Raw genomic sequence first — 25,106 nt, forward strand, 5'->3', positions numbered from 1 at the left:
TCTGTTCCTACACATTGCCAAGAATACTGCCATTTGCCTTGTATTCTGCATTCAAATTCGACCTTCCAAAATGAATCACTTCACACTTATCTGGGTGATATTATTTATGCAACAGTGGGTTTCTTCCAGTTCTGTGCATTTGGTAATCATGAAGGTGTCATCTACATATCTGACCCAAAGTTTGGGTTGTACAGCGGGGACCGCTGTCCTGGATCGAAGAGGACGAGATGATGATATCCTTCAACATAACAGCACTATTTACATCGATTAACATTGATCTAGCGAAACAGACAATTGCTACACTAGTGGATGAATCAAGTAGATAGGCACCCCAGGACACACACCAAAAATAAGGACACCATGAAACTACTAGACTTGTGCCTCTCAACCCACTTCACCTTCACGACAGCATATATAAACAAATCAACGGAACACTAATGGGATCCCCAATATCAGGACTGATTGCAGAAGCAGTAATGCAAAGGTCAGAACGGACAGTGGTCCCCACTATACAGTGCAAACTCTGGGTCCAATATGTAGAAGTCGGTGATTATGAAACGCACAAAACTAGATGAAATCCATCCACACAAACACCCTCGCCAAGATAAAATTCACAGAAATTGAAGAGAACATCAACCGACTCCCTTCCTGGACACAACAGTAGAACACACAAACAATGGAGAACTCCAAACTAGAGTACATAGAACGACCACACATATGAACCAGAGACTCAATTACCTAGCAACCACTCCAATGACCACAAACGAAGCTACGTTAGGCCACTATTTAAACAATTCACAACACACTACAGCAACCCGGGAACACCACAAAGCAGAACAGGAGCACCTATACGAAGTCTTCAAAAGGAATGGATACCCAAAAAGCACAACCCACCGTTACCTCCAAGACAGACCACAAGCAGGACACAACAGGACCAGACTCACTATTTACCCTTATGTATCAAGGACATTTCAGCAACGACCACAAGACTGCTCAGACCCTTAAGTATCAGGGTGCCTACAAACCAACAGCCATCCTATGACACCAATTGACAAACGTAAGGATCTCATACCCAAAACACCATGCAAGGATCAAGAGACACACTACCAGCCAAACTGGAAGAAAACTGTCAACACAGATACACAAATTCCAACTAGCTAGCAGGAAACACAACCAATTCTCACTTGCCCCACTAAACACAAATAATAAGATATGAATTCAACTGGGACAACACATCCATAAATTGCACAAGCCAAACAGAGACATGCCAGGGAATTCCTGCTATTCTAACTGGAATTCCATCAAACACATTGAATTAGACCCTAAGTACAAACCACTGAGAAACAGAACCTGAAGAGCTAACAACTACCTCAACAAACTGGGGTATACAAATAAATAACATCCCAGACAGAACACCAATGCTGCACCAGGCACACTGACTATTACCTAGCAACATGATGAAATGTTTGCAATCAAACCCACCAGCAAGCTTGCCTACAATGGCAACTTCCAACTATCCAAAAGGCATTTCACAAGAGAGTTAAGATTTGGCACTGTAATACATCACGGTTCAGGTGGGTGAAATCTTCAAAAAGGTAGATTTTAGGAAACATTTACAAAGGGTGAGAGAAGTAGTTAACTAGGGAATTCCAGAGCTTCAGAATTAGGAAATAGAAAGCTTGGAAATCATTAGTAAAGCAATGAAAATCAAGGCTGTGCAACATACCAAAATTGGAGAAGTGAAAAATTTAGGAAAATTGTAGGAGATTACAAAGGTGAGTTTGTCACATGATTTGAAAACTAGCAATGAAGTTATAATAAGAACAACAAATAGGACCTGTCATTAAAAACAAACTTGCTCCAGCAGTGAATAAACGCAAATCTTGGATTTACTTTATTTCAGTATATAGAGTGACTCCTCTTACCTGGATGGCTGTAGGGGCAGGACCATTCAGGCTAGTGAAGAGAAAATAAGTCTTAATTGCTTCCCCCCAAGCATCTAGATACCTTGTGAGTAAATGTAAGAGATTAATTGCCAAGTAGCTTGTTGAAGCTTATTCTCAATTAACACAAATGCACAAAGCAAAGCATTGGGTTCATGACAGATAAAGAAAAAAAGATGTTTTTGGGGAAAGGAAGCAGTTTACAGCACACAAAAGAAAATTTATTGTATTTTCAATACGTTAGCAGTTGTGCATCAGAAGTGATAACAAAGATAACACTCCCATTACAACACTTAGTTGTGTCTTTGCATTTGAATTGAATATTACAATTGCCAGAACATGAGGATGACATAGATATTATGTAAAAGCTGATGATTCAGCCATATCTTGTCTATTCCCCATGTTTTTAACATAAAATTGATTGTACAAGAGCAGATATTTGTGTAGTCTGTGTTAAGAGGAGCCAATATTTGTGTAGCATCCTCCAGAGGTACTGCAGTCATACACTGCAGAACCCCCACAAAAAGTACACACATTGCTATGTTGGGTAATAACACTAATATACAATTCATAGCACAAATATTTTTCTTTGCAAAACTAATGTGAATGAAACAAAGCAAATCAGTAACAAGTAAATGTGACTAGAAAACCACACCTACTTGTGGATCAAGTCAGGCTTAGGCCTGTCACACTGAAGTGTAACTATACACTGACTCATCTTGTTCTTTGAACAAGAATTAACAACGTACAGAAAATAGAGAAGTAACAAAGAGTTTATCAAAGTACAATGTCACAGACCTGTGAAAGCACAAACAGAAAACAAAAATAGCATAGGTGGTTCTCAACACAAACTGTATATCTAACTTCTGAGTTTTTCTTTAAAACTAAACTTTTAACTTGGAAAAAAATGTACGAAATGACCAATAAGCAAGTTACATCTTTTTGGAAACAAAATTAAGACAATGTATTTTGAGAGTAAACTTTGGGTTTAATTCGGAAATACATGTTAAGAAACATCTATTCAAAACTGTGGGCAACAGACTGAAAATGCAGTTTTGTGAAGGGGTGGCACATACACCATGCACCAATCATGGAGTAAAGCAACAGGAAAAATACAAATTGCTGAATCTGAATAGTGTCTAAGGAATTGAGGAAAAGTTAAGCAAGTCATCTTTTGGGAAACTATTTACTTTAATTTGCTCAGGCCCTGGACTAATGTGGCCTAACTGTAAATATGTTAATTTCATAATTTTCTGTAAGCTACCCAAAATGTTCAAAAAGGGAGTCTCTTTCTGATTTATCAAGTTCTATATTTATAAATCCATGTTGCTTTAACTGCAATGCTAACTTTAATTTGAATAAAAGCAGAAAATGCTGAAAATACTTAATAGCTCAGGCAGCACATGAACCGGTTCTGATAAATGCTCACGTAGCTCAAACAAACATGACTGTTCTTTCTACAGTGCTACTTAAGATTTTGTAGCATTTTCTATTTTACTTCCGATTTCGTGCAGATGCTCTTCTTACATTATTTGGAATTATCAACACTTGAATGGGGAAAAATCACCAATAGATCATTCATGAATATAGTTTAAAGGTCTATAATTTACATATTGGAAAAAAAAATCAGTTAGTTAACCTGCAGATGAACTGAAATATTTAAATCACCAGGTACCTTGGGAAGAATGTTTCTACTTGATGGGAAGAAAGGATTTTCAGTACCACAGTATTTGTACTTCTAAGTACCTGCTAAACAATTTTAACTTTACTTCAATTGTATTATCCCTTTGGTTTTAAAGCACAGCAGAAATTCAAAGCCTGAAAAAAAAATCACAATTCTACCAGAAGAAAATGGAAAAGTATAAGACTTTAGGCAAGAATCAATTATTCTTACCCTCAACATTAAGCACTACAATGGGAATGGTGCAGTACCTCAAAATGGTTTTGATTCAAAGACTGCATGCATTTTTAAATGGTTTTACTATGAAAATTGAATTTTTGTTTATACAAACAGTGCTGCAAAAGGAATCAAGTTAACATACCAAAGCAAGCTTTGAATTGAAGTTGCCCATTTTAAAGAAAACCCTTTGAGAACTATACATTCTTAACTCGCAAATTGAGTGGTTTTTTTAAAATTATTTAGGTCAGCCACTGCAAAAATTTTTGAATATCTAACACTTTCTTTCAGAAACAGGGTAATGAATCCAAAGATAATCAATACTCAAGTACAGAGAGATGGCCCAATAAAATTCAGTAAATGATACAATTTTACGCCTTGTGATGGGGCACAGATGTAATCAAATGGAGCAATCAACACATGTTGCGAGAGAGACATGGGCAAAAGAAGAAAGGTTTTGTTTTAAAAGTACCAATTAAAAGAATTGCTTCTGCTAAAATGCAACATAGATGCACCTGAATGTGAATTCATAACTACTTTTCACATTGTCATGTCAATAAAAAATACTTGCATACAGATTACACTTTTGTAAGTATTTAACTCCGAACAGATAAATTAATCTCAGGATAACACCAGAATGCACTGAAGTGCGGTTTTTCTTGGAGCAAGGAAATACATTACTATTGGTTAATTCTATGTACCAAAATGTTTCTAATAATAATCCTATGATGCAAGTTTTATACAGTAGAATTTGCATCAAATTTATAACAACTGTTAGCAGATAGAACTTCCAACATGACCCTTATTTGGGATTGCAAACAGAAATTCCCTCGGTCTTGGTCTCTAAATATCTTGACACAGGTCCGTTGATTAGTTGGAAATCCCACTCTCAAGCCAGGAGTATGATCAATATAGGCCCTTGTAAAAGCTGATTAGCACAGCAAAAAATTGATGGGGCAGTATCTCTGGCCACAATTACTGACTTCTGTGTTGCATTTGCTACTTCATCTTGGTAAGTGCCCAATACAGCACCCATACTGGCATATTGACTTTGCTCTGGTACGGTGTACGTTGGGTAGATAGTGATGGAGGGCACTGCTGTCCAGTCCATTTCTGCGGGACTGGTGGATTTGAGCCACAGTGTTTAAGAAATCTAGAAAATTAAATGGTATATTCAAGCTAAATTAACATAGCTGATACATGTAAATGGGTCCTCCACCATTTTTTTTTGCATACTGAAAATCACTGTTGTAGTGCTTTTTTTGTAGACTTCAGCAAAATGACCAGAAAGTAATGTCAAACGTCTCTCTATTCAGGGCTGATAAAACTGGTCAAATTAGATTACATAATTTTCTTTAAGCTCAGAACATGGAAGACAATGTTTATTTCAAGCAAAGAGCCGCACAACAGGCAATTTTTCAAAAAGACTGTACACTAAATTTCTTTTGTGTTTGTGTTTTTTAAACTTTTCATTAAGCCCAAACATCACAAATACCAGGTGGAAACATACAAATCTCTCCACAAGGCTTTGCTGCATCAACTTTACCGCTAGTGCATGGACTAGGGAACCACAATTTCAATCAAAGGCAATAAAGTGTGTAATTTGTTTTTGCGCCACATACAACCAGTCTTCACCGGGAGATAAAAGAGACATGTACAGATGAATTTCAAGTGTCTAAGGGATACAATAAATAGTCATAATGATGTTTTGATAACGCATTCTGTTCTTCAAACCACATCTGGAGAATACAATTTGATTTTACAACATTGGACACCTGGATCAACAAAAAAAAAGTGAACAGCAGATTCTTCGGGTCACTACAGTGGAAAATATTTGGGATGTACTGATTGTAGGTTTCTCCCCCATTTCCGGGATTATGCTTCAAATTCAAATCCAAGACCAAGTTTATGTCCACCAGCATTAATATTCTTGCCATCCAGCAGAGCTGAAAGGGTTAACTTAATGCCTAGGGAGAAAAATGATAAGCTATATAATAATGATGCATATCTCTCAATGAAACTAACAATGTGAAGAGTAAACATTTATTCAAATGGTCAAATGCAAAAAATCAAAACAATGGCTATAAACTAGAAGAAATAGATTGATATGTTGGTTTTACTTAACATTGATCATTTATTTAATACCAGGGGTTAATTCCATTGCTATTATGGCACCCTTACAATCTTTTGTAAATAATACATTGGATTTTTCAAGGGGAGGCAACTACAGTCAGATTGCCACTCTGTTCCTAAATTTTCCATTAAGGCAGAGCTCCACGTTTCTAGCAGGAGATTCTAATTACGCCTCCATCAGAAAAGTGGAGTGTATCTGAAATCCAACACATCCCTTGTTGTGCAGGAAAGTTGGACGAAATCAAACAATGCCCACTTTTTAATGGCAATAATTGCTCTTATCTTACGGCTTAAATGTCCAGAAACACAAACAACCATACTGCCAGCTCCTGTGAAGGGTTAAGAATGCAACGTATCTAAGAAGTAAACAGAAGATGTATTTGGACAGTTTCAATGACAAATTGTGGAACAGTTTAATACTAAACTAGGAGTTACACTAGGTATTAAAATCTAACTTTTCCTGAGTAACATTTAGCTTAACTGCAGTGGAACCCTTCAAATTCTGATTTACAAAAGATACGCCGCGAGGAATTACCCATGGAATCTTCAATTTCCCAGGCAATTCCCTATGAATTTGCTACGTAAGGAACTCCTCATGGGCCTGACACACAATTTCTAATTATACTGCAGAAGCAACCATCTGGCTATTGAACAAACCAGGTTAATATTTCAAGTTCGACATTCACTAATATACTGTGTGAAGACTGCAACCTCCACTGTCCCAAAGTGAAAAAAACTCTTTTAAGCTATTTGCTCAGAATAAACATGGGAGGTGAGAAAAGGAGTATTACTTATTAGGTTAAAGCAGCCATGTGTAATGTTATAACTAGATGCCAGAATTATGTATTCTGGAAAATAAGACGTTAAACAAGTTATTCTTCTTCCCTACTTCTCATAGGAACTCATGCATTTTAGGACACTTCAGTAGCATGGGCATCACTCAGCTGCTCCCAATTCGTCATGCCTGAGTTTGCACCTTGTGTGCGTGTGGAGGAGAAGAAGTCATTTAAAAAAAACCCACAATATAAAAGAGATTTCTAATAAGAATAAAATATTTGGATCACTCTTCAATATTGGTTTAGAATACTTTAAAAAGGAATTACTGAACAAGACTAGATTTATTTAAAATCAAATGTGGCTCACCTGGTTTCAGCGTTTGAGAGTATCCAAGTCCAATGAGACTTGAATTGTTCACTTTAATCTGTTGAGGAAAAGAACAAACTTTTAACAGTTCTTGAAATATCAAAGTAACCATCGCCTTTATTTTTTCTACACAATAAACATTTTAGAATGTAAATATATTAAAAACTGTGCTCCCTTCCACCCTCTTGTACACAAAATGAATGAAGTTATTAAATTCATACTCACCGAGCACGTTGCATCTTTATCAATCATGTATTTTGCTGCAATACCAAATCGAGTGTTGCTATTCCCAGCTGTCCAAGCTAGACTGATTCCAGTTTCAAGATTTTCACTGACTTTTTGATAAATAGAGCCTCCAAATTCTGTGCCATCATTCCTGTAGTGAGGAACATGCATATCATTCCGAAGTAACTTATAACATCACCTCTTTCAGGAAAATACTAAGGAACAATAACCTAGAAAAAACAAAATTTCCTTTTCTAGATATTTATAGATTTCGTTTTAGGCTTCCATAATCGTACTGTTACAACAACCTCTTACTTATTGGCCTGTACTACTGTTACTTTGTTACCCAGTCCCTGGAAAATATTGAAGAGCTTAGACACCTACATGCCCTCTTTCTCTCCCTAAATACAGTCCTCACTCTAAAAAATATATTTAAAAAGTTTGATGAGGTTAGATTAAGTGAAAAAACAGACATACCACATTGCTAAGAAACTGGATGTTTGGCATATTATTAAGAAATATTTACAAGTGCTCAATAATACTTAATAATTTACTCCAAATAGTTCACTGGTATACATATACTGTACTTCAGGGGCTAAAAACATTTTTACGGAAACGCCACTTATTAAGCTCATTCACATTTCTAAAATAATTCAGCTATGGTCATTAACTACTGATCAAGGCCGTGTTTCAAGAGTTGTTCTATTCCTACCGCTCTCTTGCTCCTGAAACCTAATTCCCAAATCTTCACACTTAATTATTCATTATACTAAATACAAGTTTGGCCTTTATGTAATGAAGCTGAGTTAAAGCATCTAACCTTGTTGAAATATTTTTCATCTGAAAGTTACAACATCCCTTACAGTAAAAACATCAGCTCAAGTCATTTGATAACATAATGAAGAATTTCATTCCAGAAGCCCAAGCTCAAGATACATGCTGACGGCAAAATGAACTCCTGAGGGAGCAGCGCACAATTTGAGTTGCTATATTTCCTGTGAAACAGCATCAAGGCCCACTTTCTTTGGATATAAATGATCCCACGTTAAAGATATGATTTAAAAATTGTGTAAAGTCTCTGTTCCGCTGACATGGAGAACTAAAGATGCATGGTAAAAAAAGAGATGGATACCAAAATGATCTCACTATTTATAATTCAATGTTGTATTATAGGTTTTAACTTAACAAAAGCTGCGCAAATCACTTCAACGGTAATGGGACTTTGGAAACTTGTCATACAAGGTGATTCTCTCCCCCCCACCCCCCGCAAGATAGGTTATGAAAACAAGATTCCAACATTTATTCTCATTTTTGGGAATGCACTTAGTGTATACATACACATTTGTGTGGAGCTGGAATTCTTCTGTCCTATAACCAACAGCGAAGTTACTCTGTGAGATCCGAGATTTTGCAGTTTCATAGGTCATCTGATATCCAGCTAACCAGCCATCAAAACCAAACACAAAAGCTCCACGTATAGCAGGCCCAGCAATGTCAAAGTCAACATCAAGTCCCAGGTTGATGTGTTCCCTCTTGTAACCAGTCTTGATTTTTCCACTTTTCTTTCTGTTAAAAACAAAAATAGTAAAACCAATTAAAACTGATCCTATTCATATTACATTCCAAACTACTACTAATTCAATTATTTTTCTTGTTTCAGAAGCATACACGAAAACAAAGCTTCTGCATGTTATTCTAGATTTTATTCAAGATTAATATTTTGCATTTTTATCAGACCAAGAATTTTGAAAGCATAAAATACTGAGCAGAATATTCAAAATGATTAACGCTACTATAAAACAGCAGGATCTGGATATTCATTCTCGCCATGCTGTTGCAGTACATCCTCCCAGAAGAGGTGCACTGAAGAGATATCTTGGATTGTGCTCATACCACTGATTTGCTACTGGCCTACTATCATTGGCACAGACTGGAAGAATACTATCTAAATCAGCTTCTCATTCAGAGACACTGACAAAAGAGGAAGAAGAAAATAGTTTTTGAAGAGCTGAATATACTTGATTCATGAAAATGATATCTTGAAAGTAATAAAGCTATTGCTGCAAGTTTAGAAAAAGTAATACATCAATTGTCTTGGATGTTTTACTTACCCAGTATTTGGAGAAAATGAGGAGTCAAATCCAATCTTCAAACCTTGCATGAGCTAAAACAGAAAAGTAATGTTGTTTGCATTTTGGCTTAAAAAGGCAAAATGAGATTAAGGTTTGCGATTTTTGCTTAGTTACCTGATCTTCAATGGTAATTTCAGTTCCCAAAGTATTATCAGTGTTCCATTTTTCAGTGAATGTCAATCCATAATCTGCCCACTTAAACCTTGTTTCCAGACTGCCAGTAACTTTTCCAGTATCCATGTTGGCAGCACCAGAGCTTGTGAATTCCTACAACAGAAAATTCTTGTTAAAACAGAGATCGATTTACAGCATTGACATTAGTGTTTCTACAAGACTCACTTTAGGGGAATATACAATGGAAGCTTTCATGGCAGGTTATCACATTGGCTCCAAAACACGGTCTCCAGCGTGCTCCTTTAGCACCGTCAGTCCACACTCAAACATCCTTTGCTCACCTTCATGCACAGTGAACATTGTAAAGCTGTTCTGACATCAGAGGCTAGATTAGGCAATCCTAAAATGAGACAAAATGAATATGCGACTGCAAAAGAAATGGTAACCAAGTGGAGCAGCTGACAATCCTACCTCAGTTGATGCCAAATATCATTCTGTGCAGGCAGAAACCAGACCACTTTCTATCAATGACACATGTAACATCAATGTAGACTCAATCATACAGATGGAAACAGATCCTTTGGTTCAACTTGCCCATGCCGACCAGATACCCTAAATAAATTTAGTCCTATTTGCCAGCATCTGGCCCGCATCCCTCTAAATTATTCCTATTCATATACCCATCCAGATGCCTTGTAGATGTTGTAATTGTACTAGCGTCCACCACGTCCTCTGGCAGCTCATTCCATACACACATCAGCTTCTGTGTGAAACCCCTTAGGCCCCCTTTAATTCTTTCCCCTCTAACGTTAAACCTATGCCCTCTAGCTTTGAACTCCACTACCCCAGCATAAAGACTTTGTCTATTTACCCTATCCATGCCTCTCATGATTTTATAAATCTCTAAGGTCACCCTTCAGCTTCTGATGCTCCAGGGAAAAATAGCTTCAGCCTATTCAGCCTCCCCCTTTGGTTCAAACCCTCCAATAGCAACATACTTGCAAAGAGATAATGGGAACTGCAGATGCAGGAGAATCCGAGATAACAAAGTGAGGAGCTGGATGAACACAGCAGGCCAAGCAGCATCTCAGGAGCACAAAAGCTGGCGTTTCGGGCCTAGACCCTTCTAGCAGCACCTCACATTTATCTTAATTAAACTCCATTTACCACTCCTCAGCCCAATGGCTCACCTGTTTAAGATCCTGTTGTACTCTGAGGTAACTTTCTTCACCATCTGCTACATCTCACATATTGTTGTCATGTGCAAACTGAGTAACCATACCTATGTTCACATCCAAATTATTTGCATAAATTACAAAAAGCATAAAACTCAGTTAAGTTAGTGAGACACGATTTCTCATGCACAAAGCCATGTTGACTATCCCTAATCAGTCCGTGCCTTTCCAAATACATGTAAATCCTGTCCCTCAGGATTCCCTACAACGACACGCCCTCCACCAATTCTTGCTCACCGCTCAATAACAGCCAAGTCATAAATATGATAGCACACCACCACCACCAGCGCCCCCATACCACTTCTAATTGGCAATGGCTAGTCACCTCGAAGATCAAGTTTCCTTTGCTGAGAGTATTAAATGCCACCTAGGTGGAAAATGCTTTATCCAAAAATTGTGATAGTGTCAAAACTAAACTGACCACCAGAGTCACATGTAATCTACAACATGCAAATGCCTGTAGTACCGTTGCCTACTCTGCCACCAGATTTGCAAGCTATTCAATCTCTACAACTCTGTTTTTCGGATGGAACACAATCAATATTCAAACTTCCATACATGTTGAATCTAGAATATATTGCGCATTTCTTATACCCTGGCATACTGGCTCTCTGAAAAGGCCACCATTGATGAGAGAATCCAACACCAAAACAATTTCAATACCTGCAACCAGAGAGATTCCTTACCCCCACCAATTCCCAATGATTCTCGGCTTGCTAGGGGCCCTTGATGCTACGCCCGATCAAATACTATTTTGATGTCAAGGGCAGTCACTAACATCTAACCTTTGGAACTGAGGTCTTTTGTCCACTTTTAAAGCAATGTCGGTGGCTGAGTGGGCCTAATAGAACCCACTCATTGAGTCAAGCAAGGATGGTGCAGAGTAATTCCTGCCCAACTCACTGCAGGCTTCCAAAATAATAAACCCCTACTAGAACAAAAGAACCAAAAGTCAGAGATATCTGCTTTGGTTCACACTCAGCCACAGGACTGCAGTGCCAGCTCAGTCTTCTATAAACCATGGCAGTGTGTTTGACAAGAAAGACAACACATCTGAACATTTAAAGCAGCTGTTGTAACCACGCTCCTGCACTGAAATGAGACCCTGATGGTGCATCAGTGACATATGGCATGCTTGAGAATTTCACTAACGAATCCAGAAGATGAAGCAGCGCAATAACAGGATTGATGATCAAAATTTAATGCCCTTTTTGAAGCCAACTTTACATGCACTCGGGTAAAACACTTGCAAAAATCAACTTCAATGGACTGGACACTGTGCTGAGTTGATCCAAAATTATCTATTCCGCCAGATCCAACTTTTCCGATTCTTAAACAATGGCCAACATTTCAGATAATGTCAAATAAAATGCTACAAAGACACTTTAAAGTTCTCCTTGAAGCACAGCAGCAATGAGTCTAATGATTGGGTGAAGATTGCTATCAATTGTTCAAAATAACAATTACTCATCCATATGTTGTGTCATAGTTTGAGGCATGATGCCTTTAAAATGAGGCAGAGGCCAGCAGAGAAAGAAGCAAATGAAGCAAATTCTGTGCTCCAGATGCTACTATACCATGGGACATCCTGTCCTATATGTCCAAAGATCAATGGGTCATGAAGTTGCCTGTGCAGTCACGTGAAGACCCATGGCAGAAACTTGCTACACCAAATAGACATACTTCCTGAATCAAGGGACAGCTGAGGAGAGTTATTAGAATTCCACCATTACACATTTTCATGTTAAAAGGAAATGGCCAGACTTTTGTACCAACTAAACGGAGGCATGAATCATGGACTGGTAGTGGGAAGAGATTAAAAATTAAACAAAATGCTTTCACCTTCATTTAAATTCATCATAAAATATAAATAAAAGGTGAATCATAAGCAATCTCATGGTTGAAAACTGAAACTACCCATTCGCTAAACCATGTGTTTGCCAGAGTATCAGTTGGTAGATGTAAAGTAAAATGTCAACATTAATAGGGAAAAGTCTTCAGCTGAATTTTTAAAAATTCAAAGTGGATAAAATAATGCAGTCCATTCATAATGGCTAGTTGTTTAAGCTTTCCCTATTGTTTGTGCTTTCAGTCTGGACATCTGTTAAGTGGGCAGTTAAATTGCAGATATGATACTTTAACAGTTCTGGCATCAGTTTGCTTGGGGAGTTAACAGTACTGCAGCTGTAATTTAACTGCCTACTCATTTTACAACTGGATGACTTCGCATTACACAGCTGGTCTATTCATTAACAGTTATGGGCTATTCAACGGTTTCCAAATTATGTAAAGAGGCTGGCAGGTTTGCAATGGAGATTATGTGAGAGATGCTGATACAGATGACTGGACAGGGTGGGTGGGTGGTGCAGGATGCTGAACTGATTTTTGGATTAAAGTCTAGAAGGTGAGTAGAACTGATTTCAAAAACAAAAAAAATGCTTTAAATCACAGTGAAGTTGATGAGAGAAACTGAAAAATATGGTTCAAATCAAAAGTCATTGGCCTGAAATGTTAATTTCCTCTCTCCACAGATGGTACCAAACCTACTAGTTATTCCCAATTTTGTTGAGTTTTTACTTATCATTGGATAAACGTTTGTGTTTTTCACTCATAGGAGAAGCAAAAAGCAATTTGTTTTCAAAAGCAATTTGTCTAGAACCCATAAATAAAGAGGTCTTTGGCATTTGCTGGCAGTATCTGATCAGGTTTAATGTTCAGGTACACTATGGCAATATAGTTTAAATTTAAAGACAGACATGCAATTAAGAACATTACCAAAGTCACTACTGTCCTGACATAAGTGAGGGCAAAGGGAGTTTCTTCAGTTAGAATGTTCAGTTCTAAATTAGAAACTTATTAAATGACAAAGAAACACAAATCAAAAACTGAATTTAAAAAAAACTGAAAAATTTGCATGGTTACAGGAAACAAACTACTCGAAGTTGTGAAAGCAACCTTATTTTACATGCGTTTCTATGTCAAGTACAACTGGATGCTAACAATACTGCATCTGGAAAAGGAGAAAAAGTTCTCTTAAAAAGTAGATGTCTTGCTAGTCACCATCATTACAAGACAGAATGTTACAGTTCTGACAACTGCATTTATTAAACAGGCATGAGGTAAGCTTGGGAATAGAAAAACCCTCCATATACATGAACTATGCAATATCAAGAAAAGTTTCTCAGAAATGACAATTTAAAAATCAATCATAATTGGAACAAAACCTTTAATTATTAACAGAAGATTCAGATTAAACATACAAGACATTATTTTGTGAGGCCACTCACCACAAATTACCTGGTGAAAGTGGATTGGCATCATGGACTGAGATGGATCAATGCTTTCTTAAAACTGAGTTCCTTCACATTCACATGCAAGTAGAGTGAGAAGCTATGGACGTCTGACAGTAAATTTAGATAATCCAAATGTTTCCCTACATCCCTTCCCTTCCTTTCAAAAAAGTATACTGGGAAAACTTATTGAAGACATGCTGTACTCCATAATTTGTATCTCTCTCATTTCTCTACCGAGGCTCTCTCCAATTCCATCTCATCCATGACACACCCCACCTATTGCGACTTAACTCTGATCACTCAAATTCCAATCATGGCTCTGTTGTTAGCTGATACTATCAGTGGTGTGTCTCTTCAGGTACTGTCCCCCTCCTTCAAATCTTATCAACTCCCTTCACTTCAAAACGCTAATCCATGACCCTTCTGATTCTCGCAAACTGCCACCCACTCCTAATGTCAATTCTCCCTCTAAAGCGCTTGAAATGTTGTCATCTTCCAAAGCCATGCTCATGTTTTCACAATTTGTGGGTTTGAATCGCTCCTAGTTTTCAGTCCTGAAATGGTTCTGATCAAAGTCATAAAAGATTGTGTTGTTGTGACTAAGGTGAACTACCCTTTCTTGTGCTTCTCAAACTGTCTGTAACCTTTGACATCGACTTAACACCATCCTGTTCCTCCTATATCTTTCTCCAGTATTATTCAGTAAGAGGAGACTACTCTTGGCTGATATCAAACATCGATTTAATCAGAGCCTTAGAGTCATTTGCATTGGCTTTTTTACCCATTCTGGCAGCATTACTTCTGATGCCGCCAAGGATCTATCCTTGCTGCCTCCTACTTCTTATCTACACACTGCCCCCACCCCTGTGACATCTGGAAACGCATCAATTTCCATATACAAGTTATCACCTAGCTCTGACTCACAAACACTGTTTTCACCCCTCACACTACTTCTAAAATTGTCAGACAGCTTGTCCACATCCAATTCTGGATCAGCAGAAATTTTCTATAGATAAATAAATATTGGGAGGCCAATGTCTTTGGTCCCCACTTCAAACTCCTTTCCCTAGACATTTGTCAAGGACCCATTTGTGAGGCTGAACCAGACAGTTTTAATCCGGTGTCCTAATAAAGTTTCAACCACGTAACTATTGCATAACAATGATCAGTTTCATTTCCACGGCATCAACCAACTTCAACCTGCTTCAACTTATGTCATTGAAATTATCTATAGCTTTGTCACTCTAGACTTGACAATTGCAAAATGCTCCTGGCTCCCTGCCCACATTCCCTTTCCATAAACTCGATGTCACAAAAACATCTAGTACAAATTGTGTAGCATGTACTGCTTTTATTTGTTTAAAAAATGTAAACATCACTTTCTAGACCAACATTTATTGCCTGTCCTTAAGTTACCTTGAGAATATGGTGGCAAGCTACCTTCTTGAGCCACTGCAACCAGTGGGGTATGGATGCAATGCTGTCTGGGCGTTCCAAGATTTTGATGCAGTGACAATGAAGGCAGAGAGATATTCCCAAGTGAAAACAGCATGTAGCTTGAAGGAAAATTTGAAGCTGATGGTGCTTTACTGCACCTTCCATCTGTTGATCTGAATGGCAGCAGTCTTGACTTTGGAAGATGCTGGGGAGGTACTGGCATTTTGGTCAAGTCAAGTAACTAGTAATCCAGAGGTTCAGGTTAATGTTTTGGGATCCAAATGGGTGATATGGGTTCATATCCTACCACACCAACTGGTGGAATGTAAATTTAATAAGTAAATTTAGAATTAAAATTTAGTCTTTTGGGACCACAAAACTGAAGTCATTGTCGTTAAAAAAACACCATCTGGTTCACCAACACCTTTTAGACAAGAAAATCTGCTGTCTTCACCTAGTCTGAAATACAAATAACATGGTTGACTCTAAAACAAGTTAGCCACTCAAACTACTTCTCCGCATTGCTTTTGCAAATTCTTGCAATGCTCGAGTAGCAAATAGATTGAAACTGTATTCCTGTAGATGGACAAACTGATAGATCTTGAAGAGATATGCAACATGTAATGCTTTAAATCTGTGCCTGGGCCCCATACAAACTCATAACTGAACTCTTAGCAACCAATCCTATTCTGATGAATCTGAATTGCTCCCCCTCCAAGTGCAATATATCCTCCTTAAACTGTAGAGCATTCAGAACAAAAAGACAATTTCCTGGATGTAGTCTGAACAGAAGTTCACATAAGATTAGCATGATGTCCACCCCTTTGCAACTGGCCGTAAGTCACAACTGAACAAAAGTATAAATTGTTCATAGGTGAATTCACTGGGAAATCTTTCCTCTCGTTCTCCTCAATAAGTCAATGAGCCAAACAACCAGGTACATTATATTCTCTGAATCAAAATGGCAACTTTATTCCAGTAACACACTAGGCTGAAAGGTTAATGCAGGGCTTTCTAAAGTAAGGGTTGAGACTGAGTGGATGTGCGAACTTACATCTTGAAGTCAAAATGCCGAGGCAGCAATGGCTAGTGTAGTGCTCCAACCAAATTCTAACAACAGTACACCTGCTCTCAAGTGCCACTCAGGATCATGGGAATTTTCAAACCTCAAAATACAGTAACAGAGGAAAATGTTTGGGAAGCACTGGATTAACGATTACCAGGATGATACTGAAGCAAGATGATTTAACAAAATCAGAAGAAAAAGAATGAGATTCCTTTTTTTTTGTGGTACTTACCAGTCCATTTTCCGACTTGGTTTTCAAGTCAAGTTTTATTAAACCAAATCCTATCAAGAGATCAAAGATAATTTCTTTAAGATGTTCAGTTTTCACTAACTAAACTTATTTTTAGTTTTTATAGCTACATTGAGTCGAAAATTTAACAATTAAGAGACATCAGAACTTCAATAAATTAGAGCTAAAATCTAAGCATAATAAATCACATGACATTTAAACAACTGCTCAATACAGAATATTCTTTGCCATCAACTTACACACAGCCACATCAAGATTTGGACAAGTGTATTGACAGCAAATGTCTTAACTATGAAAACTGCATTTCAGTACACAGAGCTGCTCCACATAACGAAAATGATCAGTGTACTCTGCAGAATCAATCTCAGAAGTTGTGCCAAAAATAATTACAGTACACTGCATTTCATTATGCATTTAGTAACGGCATACAGCGAAGTACAATGGTCAACACCCTGCTTTTCACAGTGTGAAGACATATTCACAAACTTTAGAAGAAAGAAGCTGCCAGTTATAGATAATTGCTCCCAGAACAGTGCCATTCTTTTAAATACTGAATTCCTTACCATAGCCTTTGGTAAAAACATCTCTGGCTGCTTTACCAAGATCTGCATAAGTTGGTGGAATTTCCATTTTATCTGGAATAAAGAACAAAGTTGTGGTGCTCACTTACATGACCCAACACGTTTAACCACATGTGTCAGCTACAATAACATGCTTATACATACTTTCACAATTACAGTCCAAACTTGCTATTCATTATCTACCAATAGCTGCTTTTTGAAATTTGCCTGCTGTTGATTATATCAAGGCACCATTGTAAACAGTGCAATACAAGCCCTTCTATCAAATCTAGTACACACTTCATTAAATCAAGTATTTAAAAAAATTGGTGGCATCCCTAAAGTTCAAGTCAACATTCCCAAAAAATAATGCATTTTGATTTGCCACATGGTACAATTTTGCTGCATTCCTGTTGTCAGCTAGTATGTGATATAAATATTTATATATTGTTACTTCCCTTTTGACTGAAAGTTTTATTTCCCAGCAATAATCTAAGGTGATATGAAGTGCTTCCATAACAACCATTATATATCCCATGAATAGTAATAAATTAACATATCACAAAATGAAATAACACTTTGCAGATTTTATTTTAAAAAGTTCTTTATGACTATTTGTTTAAACATTACCTGAACCCAATTGACTAGGTATGTTAAAATTAAGACAGAGATGAAGGGGTGGCGAAGCAAACTGTAACCAAGTGGAATTTGTGGGGAATTACCAAGAATGGATGATGAATCTCTGAGGAATTGCTGCAACAAGCCAGCTGAACTCCGTAATTTAAATATTCCACTGTAACAATAATCGTCCCCGTTCTGCAACACCACTGGCTATCACCGCAGTCAAGCCCTAGTTCAATCAATTCACAACATTGCATGGAGAGCTACCCTGCTTCCCTGGGTAGCAAGTAACAGAAATTGGTGTGTGAACCATAGAGGCAGTGAGGAAAGCTGCAGGTCTAAGATATGCTTGTTCAAGACTCAAGGGGCAGAGACCGTGGACTGGACAACAAGGGAGGATCAGACCCGAGGCACGGGGAAATCAGGGCTGAGAGTCAAGGATAGAACAAAGGGAGAGTAGAAAAGTGGGGAGAGAAAATGTCTTTGGGAGACTGGAGCCCTTGCAGGCAGGGGACATTTAGACAGGGGGAAAATTGAGGAATGGAATTGGTTTGAGACTTCATATTGCTAAACGAGGAACAACATCAATTTACTATGTTGAACTGACAGGAGGACAGAAACGTCTAGAAAGGGGGCAGAGGACAGAAACTTGGGAACTTGACTGGTCGTAAATAGTTTGTCTTCAATCATTCGTAAGAAGTGGGCGTCACTGGCTAGGCTAGCAAGTAAACATTCCAAATTACCTTGTTAAAAATCAACCACATTGCTGTGGTCTGAAGTCACACAGGTAAGGATGGCACATTTCCTCCCATAAATGACATTAAGTTTTTCAAACTCATGCCCCCAGACCATTAGCCTGGATTCTCATTACTAGTCCAGTGACATTAAATACAAAGCCACCTCAAATAGTAAGTGATATTGTTTGTGGCATGAGAAGTAGGTGGAGACAAAGACAGAAGACTCTCACTGATGAGAGACGAACTTTGGGATGTTTCATCACAGATGGCAGCTGGGACAAAGACCAGACGATTTAAGAAAGCTCAAAATTCTGACAAAAGATCAGTTGAGGTGAGGTGAGGTGAAGTGAAGTGGGGTGAGAAATCAATATGTAAGTCTGATTCTCACACTATAGATTTGCTGAGTATTTACACCACTTCCTGCTTTATTTAAAATAAAACTTTAAAAGCAAATAGGATCAAATAGTTACAAAGAAGGAATGCAGTGGGATAACAAGGTATGGAGCTGGACGAACACAGCAGGCCAGGCATCAGAGGAGCAGGAAGGCTGACATTTCGGGTCTGGACTGATGTTGGGCCCAAGGGCTTATTTCCACACTGTATGGATTCTATGGATATGTTCAAGAGGAGAAGACTAACCAATCACAGGGTGATCAGATTGCAAGTTTTATAGGTATAATTTTTGGGCATTACGCACGTGTAGATTTAAAGCAATTGTTTCACTGTTGATCGGCAAGGAAATCTCAGTATCACAAGTAGCTAGCAATGCAATTTCAATAAATTTCTAGATACTGAGGGAATCAAAATTCCTTTTTGTTTCTGCCCAGTAAGTCCCATCCCCATTAACTTTTCGATCTACCCACATTAGCTTTCTATAAGGTAAAATGTAGGAATAGAAGTCAGCCATTTGGCCAATCAAGTCTGCTCCATCACTCAGATCATGGTTGATTTCATAATCTACAGCTCGAATTTCTTGAATTATCCCCAGAATCCTCGATTTCCTTATTGATTAAAAAATTTGTCTATCTCAACCACAGCCCAGTTTCACAGCATCACTCTCATTAAGCTGTGGCTGGCAATGACAATTGGCATCAGCGTGCTGACTGTAGCATTGACTTTTGGTTCAATTAATCATTGCAGTGCAAAGGCCTTTGAGGCTCGCACAGATGGTAAGGAAATTAGAGGGCACACTGCTCAACAGCCCTTGGCTGTATCAACCCAGTGCACCTTTTCTGAACTGCCAGTGCCAGTCATACCTTTTCTTGGACAAGGGTACCAAAACCATTTACAGTATTCTGCATGATTTGACGACTTCTTTGTCAAGTTTTAGAAAGACCTCCCTATTTTCACAATCCATTCCTTTTGAAATAAAGGCTAACAGTTCCTATTTTCTAACTGAACATAGTTACTACCATTTTGCAATTCATGCAGGAGCCCTAAAACACACAATGCTGTAATTTTGTGGTTCTTCCCTCCCCTACTAACCCCCACCCCCATTTAAATAAAAGGCAACTTGTTTTTTTTCTAAGCAATTTGCTCCAAGAGGTTATTACAGACCTTTGGGTCCTCCCTGTCCAGGGGTAGAGATGCCACCACTGCACCACAAGATGGCCTTTATCCTGCTTACCAAAGTATACAACCTCATATTTTCTAACGTTATGTTTCACAGCCAAGGTTTCGCCCACTCAACATGTCTTTATCCCTCTGGAGACTCATTGAGTCATCCTCAGTAATTGTTTCCCCACCTACTTTAGCACATTCACTGTCTCCAAGTTTGTAAATTACACAACATCATTGAAGAAATTGTGCTGCAAATAACTGAGGTCCCAACATTGATCCCTATCACAGTGCACTTGTTCCAGACAGCTATCCTGAAACTGCTCCCCCTTTTATGCCAACTCTCATTTATCAGTTATTCATTCCTCAATCTGAGCTAATGTATTACCCCTAACACCATGGAATTTTATCATAAGTGGCCTAGCGCAGTATCTTATTGAACGCCTTTTGGAAATATAGATGTAGCACATTTACTGTTTCCCCTTTATCCATCCCCACTATCTCCTCAGAGGAGTGTAACAAATTTGTCAGGCATAATTTCCAATTCATGAAGCTATGCTGACTGTTGGATTTTGTTATGCATTTCTGAATGCTGTGTTATTATATCCTTTACAATATCTGGCATTTTTCTAATGATGATGCCCCTCATCTGATGTTCTTATATGGTCTCCTGGTTACCGAACTTGTCCAGATTCAATATCAGCTTGTATAAAATTAGAACAAAGATACTCAACTACAGGGGCTCACATGGGACTCGATACAAGAGTTTCAAAAGTCATGTAGGCAGATATCACAATTGTGATAAGTCATCTGACTTCCAGGACTGACTCTAACCAGAAGTTAGAAGAATGGAAGTGTATTTCCCAAAATGGCAAATTAGATAGGAATAGTAGGACTAGACATAACATCTATAAAATGATGCAGAAAACTTAAGTTAGATAGTTTCCAAAAGTTTATGACTCATTGTACATGGTGCTGAGTCACTATGGCCCCTTAAATGGGGCCATTATCTAAAACAGCAGCAATCCACTTATTGTGGAAAACTGGTGATTGTTTTTAACTGTGATAAATTAAACAGCAACATCTGAGAGTGCTTTCTTGGCTGCCTCACGATGTTGGAAAAGGTGTCAGAGGCAGAAGGGAACATGGAGTGATCAAATCACTCTTGATCTTAAGTGGCAAAGCAAGCACAAGGGACCAAGTAGCTCATTCATGTTCTTTGTTTATACATCTGTAAAATATATCGGGTCTTTGTCCGGAATGAGTTTTGTTAAAGAAACATTTTTCACACAATGCATCATTGCTCAGATATCAGGTATGGGAACAGTATGTGAAGATTGTACTGTACTGACGGGTGTCAGGCAGGGCAGCTTGGGTGCTACTTTCTCACCTTTTTTTAAACTGTATATGCATGTGATAAACATATGGTACCATTATTTTGCATTTGGGTACTTTTCTAGGCACCAGTCCTAACATTAGTACAAACTATTTTACCCACATAATACGCTGTATTAAATTGACAACATTAGAGTACAGTGGAACTTCAAACTGATCTGAATCTCCCCCCTTTTACTGCTTTCAAGAAAGCAATCATAACTTACAGTAGAATATGGACCCTGAGGGAGTGGCAGCCCTGTAGTATTTCAGCCATGTTGCTATTCTTCTGGAGGGAGCAAGTGTCAGAGCATTGTCTAACTATGGAAGCATTACACCAAAAGCTGGCCTTGCTTTCAAGTGACATCGACAAACAAATGCAGTATCTATTCTGATGATCTATTTGTCGACAGGTGACTAATTTTCAAGTCACAGGTTGTCTCTAAAATGTTAATATCTTGTTAACTTCTTAAGCCATCTCTTGAGAGTGGAGTACAATTGTCAAACATTGTTTGACACTACTACAGCATACATTCTGATGTAAATTTTAACAATTAAGAGGCATCACAGCTGAACTCAAATCTTGTCCTTCAACAACAAATATGTATTTTCAGCAGTGATCACCACAAAGGAGCAGCATAGCTGATTTTTCTTCTTTTCATCTAGAGGTTTCAAGATGAACCACAGCTTCCTATTGCCACTTTAAACCAATAACACAGAAATTTCCTAAATCTTATTACAAGTCCAGCACCACACTGATTACTGCTCTCAATTGTATCACAGCACTGGACAAAGTAGGTTAGCCTAAATCTGTAAGGGTTTCTGGAGTATGAGCATTAGCAACAAACAAAAGCATGCAGTATAACAATAACGCTACGACTGTGATTCTGACTAAGTGAATACCTTGCGCCCTCAGGGCAATGCATGGGCACTGTCAATTTCAATGCAGTTTTACAATTTAGATTGTAACATCATAAGAGCATTGTACAAGTATAGGTTTAAGACAGATTTTCTGGTTTTATGGATTTAGCTATCAGAACTCATTAAATATTGTGTTGCTGATGGGTATTTCTTCATTGCCCGGAACAGATACCATTGCTCCTTAATTGAAGGACTAGTTTGGCTGCTTAAGTAGAAGCACAGTCCCCACCCAACAAATAAAAATCTCACTTTTAGCAACAACCTTTGCATTAAAAAGAGTTCAACCTGGAATGCAGACGATTATCAAATTCTCTAAACAAGCAAACACGTCTTTACACTTTTAGTAATTGAAGCATTTAAAAGAATATACTTCAACAAATTAAATGGAACTCCATATACCTGTGGAAATAAACTAGAAAGGATTTTTCATCCACAAACATCTGCATTTCAAAGCATAACTGTTTAGCCTTTTCATCTAAAGCTAAGAGCTTTGGGGCTGTTTGCTTTGGATCAAGATAAAGAAATAACAATGCTGTAACTTCGCATTTACAGATGATTTTCATAAAGCCTTGAAACTATCTTTTTAACAAACTGAGAGGCCGGATGAACACAGCAGGCCCAGCAGCATCTCAGGAGCACAAAAGCTGACATTTCGGGCCTAGACCCTTCATGAGGGATGGGGATGGGGAGAGGGTTCTGGAATAAATAGGGAGAGAGGGGGAGGCGGACCAAAGATGGAGAGAAAAGAAGATATGTGGAGAGGAGAAGATAGGTGGAGAGGAGAGGATAGGTAGGGAGGGGATAGGTCAGTCCAGGGAAGATGGACAGGTCAAGGAGGCGGGATGAGGTAGTAGGTAGGAAATGGAGGTACGGCTTGAGATGAGAGGAAGGGATGGGTGAGAGGAAGAACAGGTTAGGGAAGCGGAGCCACCTCAAGCTGCACCTCCATTAGTGACATTTAAGCGACAGCTGGACGTGCACATGGACAGCAGTGAATGGAGGGGAATGTAGGTTAGGTTATTTTGTTTTTGAATTAGGATTATTCCACGGCACAACATCGTGGGCCGAAGGGCCTGTACTGTGCTATACTTTTCTATGTTCTATGTCCATTTCCTACCTACTACCTCATCCCGCCTCCTTGACCTGTCCACCTTCCCTGGACTGACCTATCCCCTCCCTACCTCCCCACCTATACTCTCCTCTCCACCTATCTTCTTTTCTCTCCATCTTCAGTCCACCTCCCCCTCTCTCCCTATTTATTCCAGAGCCCTCACCCTATCCCCCTCTCTGATGAAGGGTCTAGGCCCGAAACGTCAGCTTTTGTGCTCCTGAGATGCTGCTTGGCCTGCTGTGTTCATCCAGCTTCACGCTTTGTTATCTTGGATTCTCCACCATCTGCAGTTCCCATTATCACTGATACTATCTTTTTAATTTGTATTTCTAGGCTCATTCATTGCATTAATGCTGAGGTCATAGTTTACTGCAGTGATATTGAAAGTCACAGACATGTAGATCAAATCAATCTAGTTCTTCTGCATTCATTCACAAGGTGTGGATGTCACTGCCAGCATTTATTGTCTACCCGTCATTACATAGAGAATTAGCATTCTGTCAGAAAGAATTCCAGGATGCACTTCTAATGTTTGGTGTCATGATCAATGTGGAGTCACTGGCTCTGCTACTGCTTCTCTAAGATTGATTACCCTCTCTAAGCAATCACACGTCAGCTTCACTGTGAAGTCACTCTTGAAGTGGCTTCTGGTGACAATTGTAGTTCCTGATGCTCCCCTGCTGTGTTCTTGCTCTCTTGGTGCTTCTTTATTCCCGATGGGGTTACTTACTTTCCCACTGTGTTATCACCCACTCAGCACACAAGTCATAATTCTCCCACAGACCCAATAGGTGTGTAAATGTTGGTCAAACAAGGCTGTATTGTCGCACCAATGCTCTTCTCTATCTTCTTTTCCACAGTATCCATATCCATGGAGCTTCCTACTGTGGTGGGCTAATCTCCAGAACAAGTAGAAAACTGCTCTGTATGTTGCTTTCAGTCCAGAACCTGTCATCAACGTAGCAGACAGACATTTGCAGGCTTGCGCAAAAACAAAAATCGTTCTTATGTCACAGATACACACAACTGAACTAAAGCAGCCTTTCTACCTCAGTATTCACCACTCAGTTAAAAGTAACCCAAGACCGCCAAATAATCACTCCAATGGTTCCTATACAGATGTTTGAATAAGCAATCCCAGACTTTTAGGAATTAATTTCCAGACACTGATTTTGTATCTCAAACAAAGTCTTAACTATTTACTAGATATGCAATAACTTTAGCAGAGCAGATAAAAAAAACAGTAAGCTAATTAATCCCTGCATTTTAAAACATTTGTTTTCAGAAGACTGACTGAAAAGCATCTCGACATTGCTGCCAAAATGCTATCCGATACTCTCAATTCCTCCGCCACATC

General features: G+C 38.5%; 1 protein-coding gene across 1 annotated transcript in view; it reads right to left on the reverse strand.

The window, feature by feature from the left end:
- Window positions 1-2,910: 2,910 nt before the first annotated feature.
- LOC125458240 (voltage-dependent anion-selective channel protein 1) overlaps window positions 2,911-25,106 on the reverse strand; it is a 30,777-nt gene continuing 8,581 nt past the window's right edge. Inside the window, exons 2-9 of the mRNA XM_048543328.2 lie at window positions 17,432-17,503; window positions 16,851-16,900; window positions 9,588-9,740; window positions 9,453-9,505; window positions 8,680-8,907; window positions 7,342-7,492; window positions 7,117-7,174; window positions 2,911-5,807 (exon numbers count right to left, since the gene is read on the reverse strand). Coding sequence (XP_048399285.1) covers window positions 5,716-5,807; window positions 7,117-7,174; window positions 7,342-7,492; window positions 8,680-8,907; window positions 9,453-9,505; window positions 9,588-9,740; window positions 16,851-16,900; window positions 17,432-17,498 — 852 coding nt within the window. The 5' untranslated portion in view covers window positions 17,499-17,503 and the 3' untranslated portion in view covers window positions 2,911-5,715. The remainder of the gene's footprint in view (window positions 5,808-7,116; window positions 7,175-7,341; window positions 7,493-8,679; window positions 8,908-9,452; window positions 9,506-9,587; window positions 9,741-16,850; window positions 16,901-17,431; window positions 17,504-25,106) is intronic.

This window comes from Stegostoma tigrinum, chromosome 13, assembly GCF_030684315.1.
Source record: "Stegostoma tigrinum isolate sSteTig4 chromosome 13, sSteTig4.hap1, whole genome shotgun sequence".
Taxonomy (NCBI): Eukaryota; Metazoa; Chordata; class Chondrichthyes; order Orectolobiformes; family Stegostomatidae; genus Stegostoma; species Stegostoma tigrinum.